The following is a 15,225-nucleotide window of genomic DNA, read 5'->3' as shown; positions in this document are numbered from 1 at the left end:
CCAGGGCTCCAACTTGAGGATAAAAGAAGCTAAGTGGAAGGTGGCTAAATTTAGGAAAATTTAAATAGTTCCTTAATCTTTTTGAGGATTATCTTTGCACTATCCTCTAGACCAACTGATACTAACCACAATTTGTTTTTCAAATGTGAGTAGACCAAGAACAGGCGGCTATGTTTGTTTGGCTTCCTCCAAAATACAGAAACTCTAATAGTGCTTTTCCAAGGTGGTCTGGAAAAGATGCGATGGCAGCATCCGCTCCACCTGGAAACTGGTTAGAGATGCAGATTGCTGGGCCCGGCCCTCTATGCCCACTGGCCCTGCGTATTTGCTGAAGTGTGAGCTTCTCTGCTCACAGCCTGCTGTGGGACCCTGGGGGTTACAACAAGGCGGCTTTTCAGACAGCCGTGCTTCCTGGCACTAAAATTTAGCAACTTTTAACTATTTAATGAAAAACTCTAAAGTACTATACACATTCCTTCTTTTTTAAAAGCTACCAGTTTTGCTCTTAATGGGTACCCGAGTTTCCAGTTACCAGGAACGCAAGAGTAGTTGGGTGACTTCCCTCCTTGGGAAGGGGCAGCTCTCCCTCCTTTGTCAGGACACCTGCTGCAAGGCCCACCTGCTGCTCTTCTCACCTGCATTGATGGCCGGGCTTGACCATGCAATGGAAGGGATGGGTCTTTCTCTGCCCTACATTCCAGATAAATGGAGCGCTTGTGTAGGTTTTTTGTTCACAGTATTTTTCTGATTTTGCTTTAGAGAATATGCTTATTCTTCAGGCTTAAAAAGATAATGCAGAATGTTTCTAATTTATTGATTTTGTAGAATTAGGGTGTTAAAGTTACCTGCCTCTGTTATATTAGCAATTAGCTGAGCAAGGACAATTAAGCACAGTGGGATAAATACTCTATGTGGGCCCATTTTATCCTTCCGCATCTAAAACTTCACTGGGGAGGGGAAGGCCCTTCCGGCCTCCCTTCCTCATAGCCTTACCCTCAGCCGTCCCTAGAGATACAGTGAGGTTTAAAGCTGAGGTGAACTGACTAGGGTTGTGTATCACATTTGTTTAAATCGTAACAAGATGTTTTTGTTCTCCAGTTATTACTACTGTTTAGCAATATTTTATACTGTGCATTTATTTATTCCCTTGAAGCACATCTTTTTGTACTTTTTGAGATAATCATGTAAACTGTAGTCATGAAGGTTGTGATCAGTAGATTTCACAAAAAGAAGGGCAGACCGTAATTTCAGAGCTGAAATGTCTTGTTCGCTGTGCCCCTTTCCTTAGGGAAGGAGTGGAAGCTGTTCTCCTGGTAGTAAAAATGCATTTGGAAGTGGACCAGCTTGTTGTTGAACGTTGCTTTTTTGCTAACAATTTCTGTTCTCTGTCCCTAATTCTTTTCCTTTTTCACCTTGGTCACCGTCCTAAAAGCTGAGGTCATTTTTGCAAATGAGGAAATACAGTTTGGATCTGGCGTCTTTGATTCTGTATGCCTACCAACTGAGTACAGCTCTTGCATATCTAGAGAGCAAAAGATTTGTACACAGGTAAGATACATTCATAAAGCTGTTGAGTAAGAAACTGGCAAAGCCCACCCCTGAGATCATCTTGTAGCTAAATAACAAGGTAACTAAAAAAATAATGAGTATCACCCGTAAGTGCTGTACTCCTTTAAGAAAAATCACCTATATGAGACGAAATGGTCAACAATTAACAAAGATGAGAACGTAAAGGAGCAGGGTAACTAGATTAATGAAAACAGAACAACCAGAATGGAAGTAATGAATGAGCATGTTCACGCATTGTGAAGAATATAACCCAGGTCACTGAACAAGTGTGTAGAAATTATTGAATGGGAATCTAAACTGCTATGTAAACTTTCCCTAAAAACACCAGCACACTTATGTGAAGTCAATTCTGACTCATAGCCACCCCATAGGACAGAATAGAACTGTTCCGTAGGGCTTCCAAGGCTATGATCTTTACGGAAGCCAACTGCCACATCTTTTTCCCAAGGAGCACTTGGTAGGTTCAAACCGCTGACCTTTTGGTTAGCAACCGAGCACTTAGCCACTGCACCCTCAAGGCTTCTTCACCAAAAACACAGTAAAATGTTATTTAAAAAAAAAAAAAAAGAAACTGGCTCAGTGGTTGCCTTCGGAGCAGGGGAGGCAGGCGGAGCAGGGCAGGCCGGCGGTGGAGAAGCAGGGAGGGAGGAGGCACTGTGCACCGCAGAACCTTGGCCCTTTGGAATCGGCTGTGCAGCGCTGCTGGAACGTCATGCTGCATCGCGTCCTGTCAGTGCAGTGCTGCGCCACGGAGTGCCGGTCCTTCAGAGGGCTCCCACACGGGGCTCTTGCACGTTGTGCGCCGGTCGGCAGTCCCTTATTCCTTCAGCAGTACTGTTGAGAGCCTGTACCTGACACTAGAGCAGTGAGCACATAGGTGCGGTTCCTGAAACCATGTTACCCCGGGACTTGACTTCCCTGCTTACCAGTGTCACGAGTGACATCTGCGGAATTTCTGTTTGCAGCTGAATGCTATCGAAAGCCCTTATGTTTTCCAAATACTACATTAGAGATTCTGCTTCTTCAAGATTTTCCAGCATTAAAGTGGACTACAGCAACAAAGTCACTTAGTGCTGTTGTGACGAGAACTGTCACTTCATTTAGGGAGATCCCTTTAGCAGTGCTGGCTGTGTCTCGGTATCAGTTCACACAGTTGGTAATGTGATTTTAGGAGAAGAAAGAAGCATTTTCATTATCTAAGGATACACTTGCCCCCGTTGAAAATAATAATAACCCTGTTAATGAGTAAAATATGTGCCAAAGGGAATATATTTGCAATAAAAAAAATGTGTCTTTCTAAATCTGTCATCTCCTGTTTGCCTTGTAGAGAAGCCATGTTTTAAAGTAACTTGTCTTAATATAGATGAATTTGTGGGTTTCTGCTTTGTGTTCTTTTGTCTTAAATTTTCTTTCCCTAAATTCTTATTTATCAGGGACATTGCTGCTCGGAACGTTCTGGTGTCTTCGCCTGATTGTGTAAAACTAGGAGACTTTGGGTTATCCCGGTGCATGGAAGACAGCACCTACTACAAAGGTGAGGAGTCAGGGCACTTACTACATACAAAGGTGAGGAGTCAGGGCAGTGCATGGAGGACAGCACCTACTACAAAGGCGAGGAATGGGTAATACATGGAGGACAGCACCTACTACAAAGGTGAGAAATGGGTAAAACATGGAGGACAGCACCTACTACAAAGGTGAGAAATGGGTAAAACATGGAGGACAGCACCTACTACAAAGGTGAGGAGTCAGGGCGGTGCATGGAAGACAGCACCTACTACAAAGGTGAGGAGTCAGAGCGGTGCATGGAAGACAGCACCTACTACAAAGGTGAGAAGTCAGCACTTACTACAAAGTTGAGAAGTCAGGGCAATACATGGAAGACAGCAGTTATTACAAAGGTAAGGAATCAGAGCAATAAATGAGAACGGGCTCAATTTTTTTTTCCCCCCCAAAAGAGATATGTTCTGATATGCCCACTTGATTGTTGACAAAGGTGCAAAAAATCAATTCAGTGGAGGAGGAATAGCCTTTTCAACAAATGGTGCTGGAGCAGTTAGACATCCATAGGCCAAAAAGAAAAATGAACCTTGACTTATCCTCACATGTTATATAAAAATGAGCTCAAAATGGATCGCAAGCCTCTTTGAGCCCGGCAGTCTTTCCTGGGCCTTTGCATGTCCAGCTCCCCCAGCCACCTCCTTCCACCCAGGCGTCCTCTCCCTGCATCCGTCCCTGCCGGGGGCTGTCAGTCACTGTGTCCTCTCCACCCTGAGGCATGCGTTAGACATGGCTGTTGTCCCCCACACCAGGGCGGCTATGCTTCTGTTCCTACCTGTTAGAGTGAGAGCCCCTGAGTAAAGGTGCTCCGGTTGTTCACCTGGTGACTCAGAGGCCAAGGGAGAGGTTGGTGGGTGTGGGCTGTTTCCCTTTGTGACACGTTATACTTCAGGCCTCGAAAGCGGGGTGGTTTTGGCCCTTCCTAAAAAAGTAGATGCTTCCATTCCATCACCGCCTTCTGATGCAGGCATATGGTTAGCGGGCTGTTTGTAAAGCAAGGGTTCCAGCCTACGGATGAGGATCTGTTTTGTGACTTGTGGAACCTTCTGTGACGGAGCTGCCCGCACCTCCCGCTGTCGTCCTCTGTATGGAGGGAAGGGCTGTGCTTTACGTCCCTCCCCAGCCTGATCCCCCACCACCCGCAGTGACCTCAGACAGCCAGGAAATGAAAAGACTTCTCCCAGGAAACACAAGATGCAAGGTGTCAACTCTTACAGCTGTTCGTTCCGATACTGAAAAGCTCAGCTAGCTGTAAGTGTTACGTCCTTGGGGAGATAACAGGGAAATCTTACTTTCTAAAATTTGTCTTCTAGCTTCCAAAGGAAAATTGCCGATTAAGTGGATGGCTCCAGAGTCCATCAATTTTCGACGTTTTACCTCAGCTAGTGACGTGTGGATGTTTGGTGAGTGTTTTGAAAAGTTTTTTTTTTTTTTTACGAACTATATTGTATAAATTTTACAAAATAAACTTACCATCTCAGTCCAGAATAGGTAGATTTGCCTCCCCTTACCTGGCCACCTCCTTCGTCAGGCTTCCTCCTTGGTTCATTCGACAGGCACCCGTGCTTGTGGAGCGTGCTCCTCCTGCTCGTCCCTCTCTTCCTTTTTGTCCCCTTTCGCTTTCCTTTCCTCACCAGGGTGATACCTTGTCTCTTCTTTCTCTCTTCCCCTTTGCCATCTCAGTCATGCCTGTCACGGGAGTGACTATTCACCTCGAGCCAGTACTTGAGACACTGGGCTCAGCCCTTCAAGAGCATTTCTGTCGGGCCTAGGGCAGCCCCCCACCCAGTGCATCTTGGGTTGTGCTCAGTGCCTTCATGCAGGACTCACCTCGATGCAGGAGAGATGATCCTTTCTCCTCTGTAGTTTCTATTCTTTAAGGCCTAGTCTGTCCTTTCCTGCAAGGTAAACCTCCCCTTCCTGCTCCTCCTTCTAATTCTTTTTTGCTCTGATGTGGATTATTACAACACCTCCCCCACTGGTGTGAGATTATGGTTCTGGTTCATTGCATACTAATTAAACTACTTTATCCAAAATGGAAATTCACTCTTTATGTGGAAGGCACTCCCCACCCCTCGGCCCAGCTTTCCTCATTTACTCCTTCTGTCTGGAATACCTTTTATGGTGCCCCACTACACCTGCTGAAATCCTGTCCAACCTTCCAGGTCAACCTCGAATGACCCTTCTTCCCTGAAGTCTAACATAATGGCGCTCCACCAGACAGCAGCTCCCTTTCTGTCTTTCCCCAGCGCTTCCTCTCCGTTGTAGCCCTCACTTGGTGAGCTTGTACAGTGGCCTCGTGAACACATTCTGTCTGTGGGCTGTATACCTCTTCAGAGGAGAGGCCCTGTTAGGTTACCTTCTTTCTTTTTCCTGTAAACAAAAGTCACTTAGTATATATATTCCATCAAGTAGGTGTTCTTAATTTGTTATCTGTTTACATGCTGGTTTTTAATAACCATCTAGCGCCTCAAGTGAGGCAAAGGCACTTTGAGTTAAACAGGAAATAGCAGGACATACTTAGAAAAAGCTCTGGAGTCGAGTGAATGTGAGTTCAAATCCCAGGACCTCCACATTACTGTCTAGCTTTTAGAGCAAGTCACTGGCCCTCTCAAGGAAATTGCATATTTCAAAGACCCTCAGATGCCCATTGATTTTCACATTTTAACGTCTCTGGATCTGGGATGTGTCAAAATCAGTGACATTTTATAGTTGGTGTTAGCTGGGTGCTTTTTTTTTTTAACGGAACTTTCCTTGCCTGCTCTCATGTGACCTTTGTCAGTTCTGTTCACACAGTTATTAGTTTCAGGTATTGGTGACTTTAAAAACGCTCTTACAGTGAGAATAAAATAATTGTAAGAGGTAAGAATTGTATCATAGTTTAGTTGACAGCGTTTTTCCCCTTTTCTTGATCACATAATGATGTATCTTATAATCATTGGAAGGAGCCCTGGTAGCACAGTGGTTAAGCACTCAGCTACTAACAGAAAGCTCAGCTGTTTGAACCCACCCAGTGGCTCCTCTGGAGAAAGGACCTGGCGATCTACTCCCATAAACATTGCAGCCTAGGAAATGCTATAGGGCACTTCTGCTCTGGCACGTGGGTCCTTGAGTGGGATTCGACTCAGCAGCCCGTAACACCACCATAATCAGTGGCATCCTAAGTTTGATGAAGTACAGTATTTAAAGAAATGTCAGCCTAAGGATAATGTATGTAAACTGCAAAGAAGCGTGCCAGGGACATAGCAAGCATTGAAGAAATGATACTCGGTATTTCATTGTTATTACTGATAGTACTCAGACTCCTGGTGAGAAACAGAACTGAGGCATTATTTTTATCAAAGACTCTTTACTTTGAAATTATTGGCATTTCGGCTAATCTCAGAACGCAGTTCCCACTGCTGTGGTAGTGGTAGTTAGGTAGGTAGCGCTCATGCAGAGACAAAGACACGGTTCCCCTTCCCTCTGGGGACCAGTTTTCCGGGGGAGGCTTTGTAACGGGAGTAGATCTGAGGACAAGAACTTCTCCCAGGGGACAATCGAGAAAAGCTTGGTAGAGGAACTTACGTTACAAACGTACCTAAAAAGAGGAGTGTCTGCGAAGAAGAGAATAAAGGGCATCATGATGGAAAATTCAGCCTTAGCAGAGGCATCTTTGTGGCTTGTTGGGTGGTGGCAGGAAGCCCAGGGCGGCCACCGTGTGGAGTGAAGACAACAAGATGCTAGGGGCAACCAGCATCTGCGTCTTCTGCTTCCTTTGTTTCCTTACTACATCACATGGTCATCTTTCTCCATCTTAGTGCTTTTGTTTGTGGTTTGAAAGGTGAGATCTTATGTGTTACTTGGAAGATACTGAGAAAGTATTTGATTCCCTGAGGGGGAAGAGTGCAGGCCAGTGTTGCGAGGCCTTACCAACACTGTGGATCTTGTGGCCCAGAGATCTCCTGTGGAGAAAGCAGCAACTGGCTAGCAGACAACCCAGGTGGTAACGCCAGTCTGCACCCGGGCAAGGCTGGAGCAGCCTTGTTAAGGGAGATAGAGGAATAAGTAGGTTGAGGTTGGCAGTGGATTAAAGTGGGGAAAATATCTTTTAAAATTCATTCAGCTTTTTCTGCTGGCTCGTTGAAATACCATGAAATTCCACTGTGGCTGGTAGGCTATTTTCTAATACGGGATTTTCAGGGAAATCAGCCTTAGAAAAATTGTGACTTTTTCCTTGGTAATAATTCACCATTTCACTGTTTGTGTCATATTGGTGTCGCTGTTCTTGTCTTGTAATAGAGCTCATTAAACATTATTCAGCTTAGATGATTTGCCCGGATCACACAGCAGCTACTCTAGGGCCGACTGTGACGTTACTGCTGAGACCTGGGAATCCCAACCTTCATGCTAAATTCACTGTTATTTTTTCATTCCCACTTCACAGGTGTGTGTATGTGGGAGATTTTGATGCATGGTGTGAAGCCTTTTCAAGGAGTGAAGAACAATGATGTGATCGGTCGGATTGAAAATGGGGAGAGATTACCAATGCCTCCAAATTGTCCTCCTACCCTCTACAGCCTTATGACGAAGTGCTGGGCCTATGACCCCAGCAGGCGGCCCAGGTTTACTGAACTTAAAGCGCAGCTCAGGTAGGAGCAAGGGTGGAGAGGCCTGGAGGGGGGCAGGTGTGGCTGCTTCTCCTCACCTGCAGTGCTAGCATCTTCAGATCGTTTCACCCGTACGTCTGAGGCTGAAGGCATTCTTGTGCAAAGATTTCATTTTTAAGTTGATGTACATTTCTTTTTACCTTGCTGGAGTACGGCTTAAAATCTTTAAAGTTCAGACTATGCTCAGGTCTCTCTCCTCGAGCTCTAACTGACTCGGCGTGGCTCACACGGCCCAGAACATTGGATCCTGCTTCTCTCCCCACTCTCGTCTCCCACCACTCCTTCCTGTCCCCACGCTCTTTGCTCCTGCAGTACCTAACTGCTTACACTTGCATTACGTGTCTACACACCCCTTCCTCCCCCTTGCTCTGTTCGCGCAGTACCTGACTACCTACACTCCCGTTACACGTCCACGTACTCCTTCCTCCCCTGTGCTCTATTCCCGCAGTACCTGACTACTTATACTCCAGTTACATGTCCACACGCTCCTTCCTCCCCTGTGCTGTTCCCTGTTCCCATAGTACCTGACTACATACACTCCCGCTACACGTCCACACGCTCCTTCCTCCCCCTGCTCTGTTCCCGCAGTACCTGACTACTTACACTCCCGTTACACGTCCACATGCTCCTTCCTTCCCCATGCTCTGTTCCCGCAGTACCTAACTACTTAACGCTTACATTACACGTCCACATGCTCCTTCCTCCCCCAGTGCTCCACTCCCGCAGTACCTGGCTACCTACACTCCCGTTAAACGTCCACACGCTCCTTCCTCCCCCACGCTCTGTTCCCACAGTACCTGACTACCTGCACTCCCGTTACATGTCCACATGCTCCTTCTTCCCCCACACTCTGTTCCCACAGTACCTAGCTACTTACACTCCCGTTACATGTCCACACGCTCCTTCCTCCCCCGCGCTCTTTTCCTGCAGTACCTGCCTACCTACACTTCCATTACATGTCCACACCCTCCTTCCTCCCCCGCACTCTGTTCCCACAGTACCTAGCTACTTACACTCCTGTTACATGTCCACACGCTCCTTCCTCCCCCCACGCCCTGCTCCCGTAGTACCCGACTACCTACACTCCTGTTAACACGTCAACACGTTCCTTCCTTCCCCCATGCTCTTCTCTCCTGTGGTACCTGAGTACTTATACTCCCGCTACATGTCCACATGCTCCTTCCTCTCCCAGCACTCTTTGCTCCTGTAGTACCTGACTCTGTCTCCCATTACACATCCATGTCTACACACTCCTTCCTCTCGCAGCACTCTTTGCTCCTGCAGTACCCGTTTCTCCCATTACATGTCCACATGCTTCTTCCTCTCCCCACACTCTGCTCCTGCAGTACCTGACTGTTTTTCCCATTACACGTCTGCATCCACTCACTCCTTCCTCTCCGGGAAGTGCCTTTCCCCACCTCTGCCACCTGATAAACTCCCACACAGTCTTAAGAATCCACTTCAGATGTTGCCTCCTGAGGAAACCTTCCTAATCAGCCCCAGCCCCAAAGAGACAGCCACTCCTTTGGCACCTTCTGAATACTTCTCTTGTTATATTTAAAGCCCCACGTTGCTTGTTCAGTTGCCACTGCCCCGTACTGTGTGCTAGGCACTGTGAAGCCTCAGCCCCTGGGTGAGCACAGAGGGCCGTGTGGTGTGACAAACCTCTCCAAGGACAAGTCTGCACAGGGGCCACCTTACTCCCTGGCAACAAGAGTGTCCTCTCTACTGTCTGGTGCCTGCTGAACACGACACTCTGGGTGTCAGCTGTGCTTGCTCATTTCTGTTCCCCCAGCGCTGAGGTCAGCACTTGGCACCTCATAAATGCTCAGCAAACATTTGTTGAATTAGAGTCTACACTGAGACCTAGCGTTTTAACAAAAAGTATACTTTAATATGATACCTGGGTATGGATGAGAGCCTGGTTACAAACCACCACCAGGGTTTGATGTGGTGATGTGTGCTGCATTGCCGGGTTTCACATTTGGGGAGCTTCCCTGATTCCGTGAGATTTTTTTCTCTTTTACTTGATGAATTTTAGTCTTCTCGCCCCCGCCCCCACCATGAAAATCACCAAACGTCAGGGTCCAAAAATCCTGAAAGGCCATCTAGCCCAGCCTCCCACTTAGTACTTGGATCTCGTAGACATCCTGTCACGCCTCGTCTTTGGGCAGCTTGGTAGACACATTTCCTTACCAGGAGAAGGTCTCCTGGAAGAAGTAAGACTGACAGGTAGATATATAAAAGATCCTGCAGTATTCGTTAAGCACCAGCTTTGTCCTAAGTAGGTTCTGTGGATTCAACAGTAAACAGACCCAGAGAATTTAGTCTAGTGGGAGAGACAGAAGTAAACGGTTATTTGTGATAACAGCGTGATCAACCCACCACAGGAAGGAGGGCAGAGGGTTCTTCCTGTCCTCCATTGACTCTCACCCACTGGCCTGGTTCCACTTCTGGGACCCCGTAGAACAACTCTACTCTGCCCTTCATGTGACAGGCCTTCTGATAATTCTGGACAGCTTTCTTAACTCTTCTAAGGCTTCTTCAAGCTACAAGTCCCCAGTGCCTTTTTCTCATATAATTTAATTATATATTCTCTTACTGTCGGAGCTGGTTTTTGAAAATGCTTTATTTCTTGTTTTGCTCCTGAACTATTATGTTCCTTCTTGACGTTTCCATGGAATTGGACAGTGCCATCCTTGGGGTTTCTGTCAGCCTATCTCCCTGGCTTGTCCTTCACCTCATTGACTTGCTGTTCCCTTGCCCCACTGTGAGTGTTGGCCAAATCTCTGCCCTCGGCCGCTGCCTCTTTTCTCTCAGCTCTCTTCCTGGTTATCATACCCATTTACGTGGCTTCACTTCTCACCTCTCTGTGTCTTTAGTTTCTGTCCTGCCCTTTTCTTACAAGTCCCAGGCCTACATTTTAAGTTGCTAGCTGGACATCGTGTTTATCCAAAAAGCAAAGCTGTCGCCTTCTTTAAGCCAACCCTTTCTCCACCCCTCCTATAGGTTAAAATGTTACCTTTGTCTTCACCTCCATCTTGAGGTCTCCCACACCCCACCCTGTCTATCCCCAGCTCTCCTAGCAGCCAGAGCACCCTTCCTGCAGGATCTGCAGATCCAGTCTCCCCCGTAACTGCTCCCTCCACCCAGGTGCTTCTTCTGTCTGTCTTCTGGAAACATTACTGTGAAAAATTAACTCCCTTGCTCAAAACAACTTCCACTGGGTTCCTGCCTCCTTGGCCAGTGAAGGTGTCTTGGGTTACTCCTTCCCTTACAGCCTTCTCACACACACCACAGCAAAGTGACTATACGTCCCGGCCAGGGAGGCCACCCATTTTCACCTGCTGCAGCCCCTCTGCCCACCTAGGCTTCTTTACATGCTGCCTCTTCCACAGTATCCCAGCTGGCGAGCCTTCATCCCAACTCTCCAATCGCTTTTTTCTTCTTGTTGTACTTACCACTGCTGCCAAGACGGCGGCTCTCCTTTGTTCACCTCAGTTCCACAAACCCTGCTGGGCACCTCCAGTAGCTGTGAGCACCCCAGGTGGCTCTGCCTGTTGCTGGTCACGGGGGCAAAGATGACTGAGACACTCTTCCTGCCCTCGAGGAGCTCACAGTCTAGTATGTGCCATCCCCTACTAGACTGAAGCTCCTTGAGGACAGGGGTCGTCACACTCACCTCCGTGTCGCCTGCACGTCCTGGCCTGGAGCCTGTGCGAAGGGGGACCCTCACTGGATGCCACCCCTACTAGTCTGAGGCTCACTGAGGACAGGTCTACACTCACCTCCTGGCCTGGAGCCCGTGCAGAGGGGGACCCTCACTGAATGCCACCCCTGCTAGACCAAGGCTCCTTGAGGGCAGGTCTACGCTCACCTCCTGGCCTGGAGCCTGTGCGCAGGGGGCACCCTCACTGAATGCTACCCCTGCTAGACCGAGGCTCCTTGAAGACAGGTCTACACTCACCTCCTGGCCTAGAGCCTGTGCTCAGGGGGACCCTCAACTGAATGCCACCCCTGCTAGACTGAGGCTCACTGAGGACAGGTCTACACTCACCTCCTGGCCTGGAGTCTGTGTGCAGGAAGACCCTCACTGAATACCACCCCTACTAGACCAAGGCTCACTGAGGACAGGTCTACACTCACCTCCTGGCCTAGAGCCTGTGCGCAGGGGGACCCTCTCTGAATTAAGGGCTTAGAGCACGTACGCTGATTTTAGCATTAACCTAAGGAAGTTGAAGGTAAATTAGCTCCAAACACTCCCCAAAATATATTTTTAGAAGTAAATATAATTGTTTTTAAAACACACCTAGACTATCATTTGTGGCTGTCTTCTTGCATGCAGCTAGCACAGGTGATTGAGTGCGCACTTACTCTGTGGTGTTCTGTTTCAGTCAGAAATGGAGTTTAACTTTGCATTTTGAACAAAATTTACAATATGGCTATAAAATAGACCAATAAAATTTAACTTTATAAGTAGGTTATTTTATTCAGCTTTTAAATTTTTTCATTTTAAAATCTCCAAGATTTTAATAAAGAAATAAATGTTTCCCAAATCCCATTCTCCTTCTCTACCTTAAAAGAAAATACTGTAGAAAAAATAAATTTGGAAAAAAAAATACTGTAAGTCGATTCAAATTACTGTGGGATTTTTTTAAGCAGGCTGTATACTCAATTTAGGAAACCCTGGTGGCATAGTGGTTAAGAGCTACGGCTGCTAACTAAAAGGTTGGCAGTTTGAATCTACCAGGTGCTCCTTGGAAACTCTATGGGGCAGTTCTCCTCTGTCCTGTAGGGTCGCTATGAGTGGGAATCAACTTTATGGCAGTGGGTTATACTCAGTTTATCTGTATGAGTTGAGAAAAGTAGCTCTTGTGATGGAGCTTGTTGAGCGAAGTCATGGGAAAAGTACTTGGTCCTACTTGTGTGGATTGATCGATGACTGAAGGAGCCTGTTCTTGTGGCATCCTGTTTCATGGTCAGGTATGAATTCATTTAGAAGTAGATTTAGATTAACCGTTGGATGGCCTGTTACCAAGTATGAAAAATTCCTTGCCAAGAATATTTTTAATACAATCACGTATGATATTTTCTCCAAATATGTACTTGAGTTTTTGTGCTTTACAACCAGCAGGTAATAAGCACGTACTAAATATTTTTCGAGTGAAAAAAATAACTAAGTCCCTGGTTAATTCATCTAAATTCTTCCTTAGGTACTGTACCAAACAACGCATGATACACAGATTTGGTATTTGCCCTTTTGGAGCTGAAATTCAAAAATTGTGTTTGCCTGCTATACTCTCCCCCAAGGCAGTGTGCCACTGTAAAAAAAAGGTGTCACTTTTATCTCAAATCAGAGAAACACTTTAAGGCATTGTTAAGTTTCTTTAATACTTTCTAGGAAAATAAAGACAATAAACAAAATTTTGGGGTATTTAACTTTCTGTTAAGGTATAATAATCATATCCAAAAGTGAACAGCTCGATAGATTTTCACAAATTGGACACACTTTATGTAACCAGCATCCAGATCAAGACACCAGCATCACCAGCCCTCCAGAAACCTACCAAACACCCCTTTCCAGCCACTGTTCATGCCCCATAGATGCACCTTGCTGACCATGGACTGGTTTTGCTTGTTTTTATGTAAACGGTATCACTCAGTAGGTTACTTTCTTGACTTTGGTATGTTTTGCCAGATGTTTAGTTTGTGAGCTTATCCGTGGTCCTCAGGTAGTTGTACTTGGCTGTCATTGCTGTGTGGTGTTCCGTTTGTGAACATTCTAGAGTAACCTATCCATTCTACTGTTGTGGGAATTTGGTACTTTCCAATTTGATAAACCCTCCAGGTGTGTCAGGATGAGTGCTCTGTGAACGTGTGTACAGAAAGTTCCCGGGGGGGGTATATAGCCCAGAGTGGAATTGCTAGGTCAGAGGTTCTGCGTGTATTTGGCTTTAGTGGATACTGCCAGTTTTCCAAGTCAGTACAGCAGTTTACACAGCTCCCAGCAACACATATAAGTTCCACTTGCTTCAGCCATGGGATTTTTTTTCCAGACCTTTGGGAATTTACTACTTGTTTCTAAGCAAACCATTTTCTGCACATGTGAGGGTTAAGGTACGAGAATATAAGTGGTGTGTGGACAAATTTACCTCAGTTTTATATCCTGAATGAGCACTGGTGCTGTTAGTGTCACCTCAGAAGCTGTCTCCCACCCCCTAGCTCTTCGCTGAACCTGTGTAGCAGTGCCCTGAGGACCGTTCGCAAGTGCTCCATTGGCAAGTCTCCATCCTGCGCAGTCAGCTCTATCAGTCACCACAGTAAGAGCCAGCATTTACGGAGCCAGGCTCTGTGCCAACAGCGGTCACGTGATTCTCTTACCTGCACAGCCCTCTGAGATGCAGGCAGTATTAGCACCATCCATTTACAGATGAGGAAACTGAGGCTCAGTATGGTCAGGTGCCTGGCCTGAGTTGGAGCTTGAGCTTCCAGCTGTCACCATTCCCCTTGCTTGGCCACAAGTCACGAAGTGCTCTCTCCTAGGATCTTGACTGGGGAGCAAGCTGTTAATATCGTTTAGTCAGTTAAAAAGAAAGAAAAGATACAAGGAATCCCTGAAGCTGGTGCCCTTTCACTATTTGAGTATCAACCAGAGGACGCCTCGAAAGGAATGGCAGCATGGCAGGTCTGGGGAAGGCGCCAGCTTGAGGGCGTTGAAGCACTGTGACAGTTTCACGGTTCTTGTTCTGTTAGTTGCGTTTGCCTGTTGTCTTGTGTGGAATGTGCTGCACTTTACTGCTGTGGCCCCAGGGACCGCAGGTGGAGCAGGGGAAGTTTGGAGCTTTTGATAGGGAGAGGGAGGCTCTCCAGTGGCGACTCTGGGTCAGCGGGAGCCAAGCCCCAGCATCGGTCCACATCTGCACAGCTTTCTGCTGGGGACCCATCCTGTGCAGGGCTGCATCTCCAGCTCCGGGGCTGCTGGGGGCCTTTTTGTTTGGGGGTGTTTGTTTTAACTTACCGTTGTCATGTTTTGTTTCTTAACCCTCCAAAGCTGGCCTTTGGGAGAACCTGCTTGGGCAGGGCTATAACTTACCTCAGAGGGCTGCAAGGTACACTTACTGCATTTTCTTCACATTGGGTCTCAGTGTCATAGCCACGTGAAGTTACAGAGAATCTCAGGATTATAAACTGTATTTCTTTTGGCCTGTGAGACTGCCAGCTCAGGCTCTTCTTGTTGTTAGGTGACATCACGTTGGTTCCGACTTGTAGCAACCCACAGGACAGAGTAGAACTGACCCCATAGGGTTTCCAAGGTGCGGCTGGTGGATTTGAACTGCTGACCTTTTGGTTAGCAGCCACACTCTTAACCACTGCACTGCCAGGGCTCCCGCTAGCGATCCCTTAAACGGTGAGTGTGTGCAGGAGTACATGTGTCAGAATGTGTGTA

The 15,225-nt window shown here is 46.9% G+C and overlaps 1 protein-coding gene across 9 annotated transcripts in view; it reads left to right on the top strand.

Moving 5' to 3' along the window:
• The window catches only part of PTK2 (protein tyrosine kinase 2), a 252,340-nt gene that overhangs the window by 194,100 nt on the left and 43,015 nt on the right, over nucleotides 1–15,225 (top strand). For 8 of the 9 annotated variants that reach the window (XM_064268126.1, XM_064268121.1, XM_064268124.1 and 5 more), the window contains 4 exons: nucleotides 1,433–1,548; nucleotides 3,003–3,103; nucleotides 4,443–4,532; nucleotides 7,556–7,760. In XM_064268126.1, the coding sequence (XP_064124196.1) occupies nucleotides 1,433–1,548; nucleotides 3,003–3,103; nucleotides 4,443–4,532; nucleotides 7,556–7,760 (512 nt within the window). Of the gene's footprint in view, nucleotides 1–1,432; nucleotides 1,549–3,002; nucleotides 3,104–3,128; nucleotides 3,400–4,442; nucleotides 4,533–7,555; nucleotides 7,761–15,225 lie in introns of those variants that run through there. The other variant, XM_064268127.1, reaches the window with a different exon arrangement.

The sequence above is a fragment of the Loxodonta africana genome, chromosome 14 (genome assembly GCF_030014295.1).
Source record: "Loxodonta africana isolate mLoxAfr1 chromosome 14, mLoxAfr1.hap2, whole genome shotgun sequence".
NCBI classification, from domain to species: domain Eukaryota; kingdom Metazoa; phylum Chordata; class Mammalia; order Proboscidea; family Elephantidae; genus Loxodonta; species Loxodonta africana.
The sequence above is the reverse complement of the archived record's forward strand: the minus strand, read 5'-3'. Positions and strand labels throughout refer to the sequence as shown.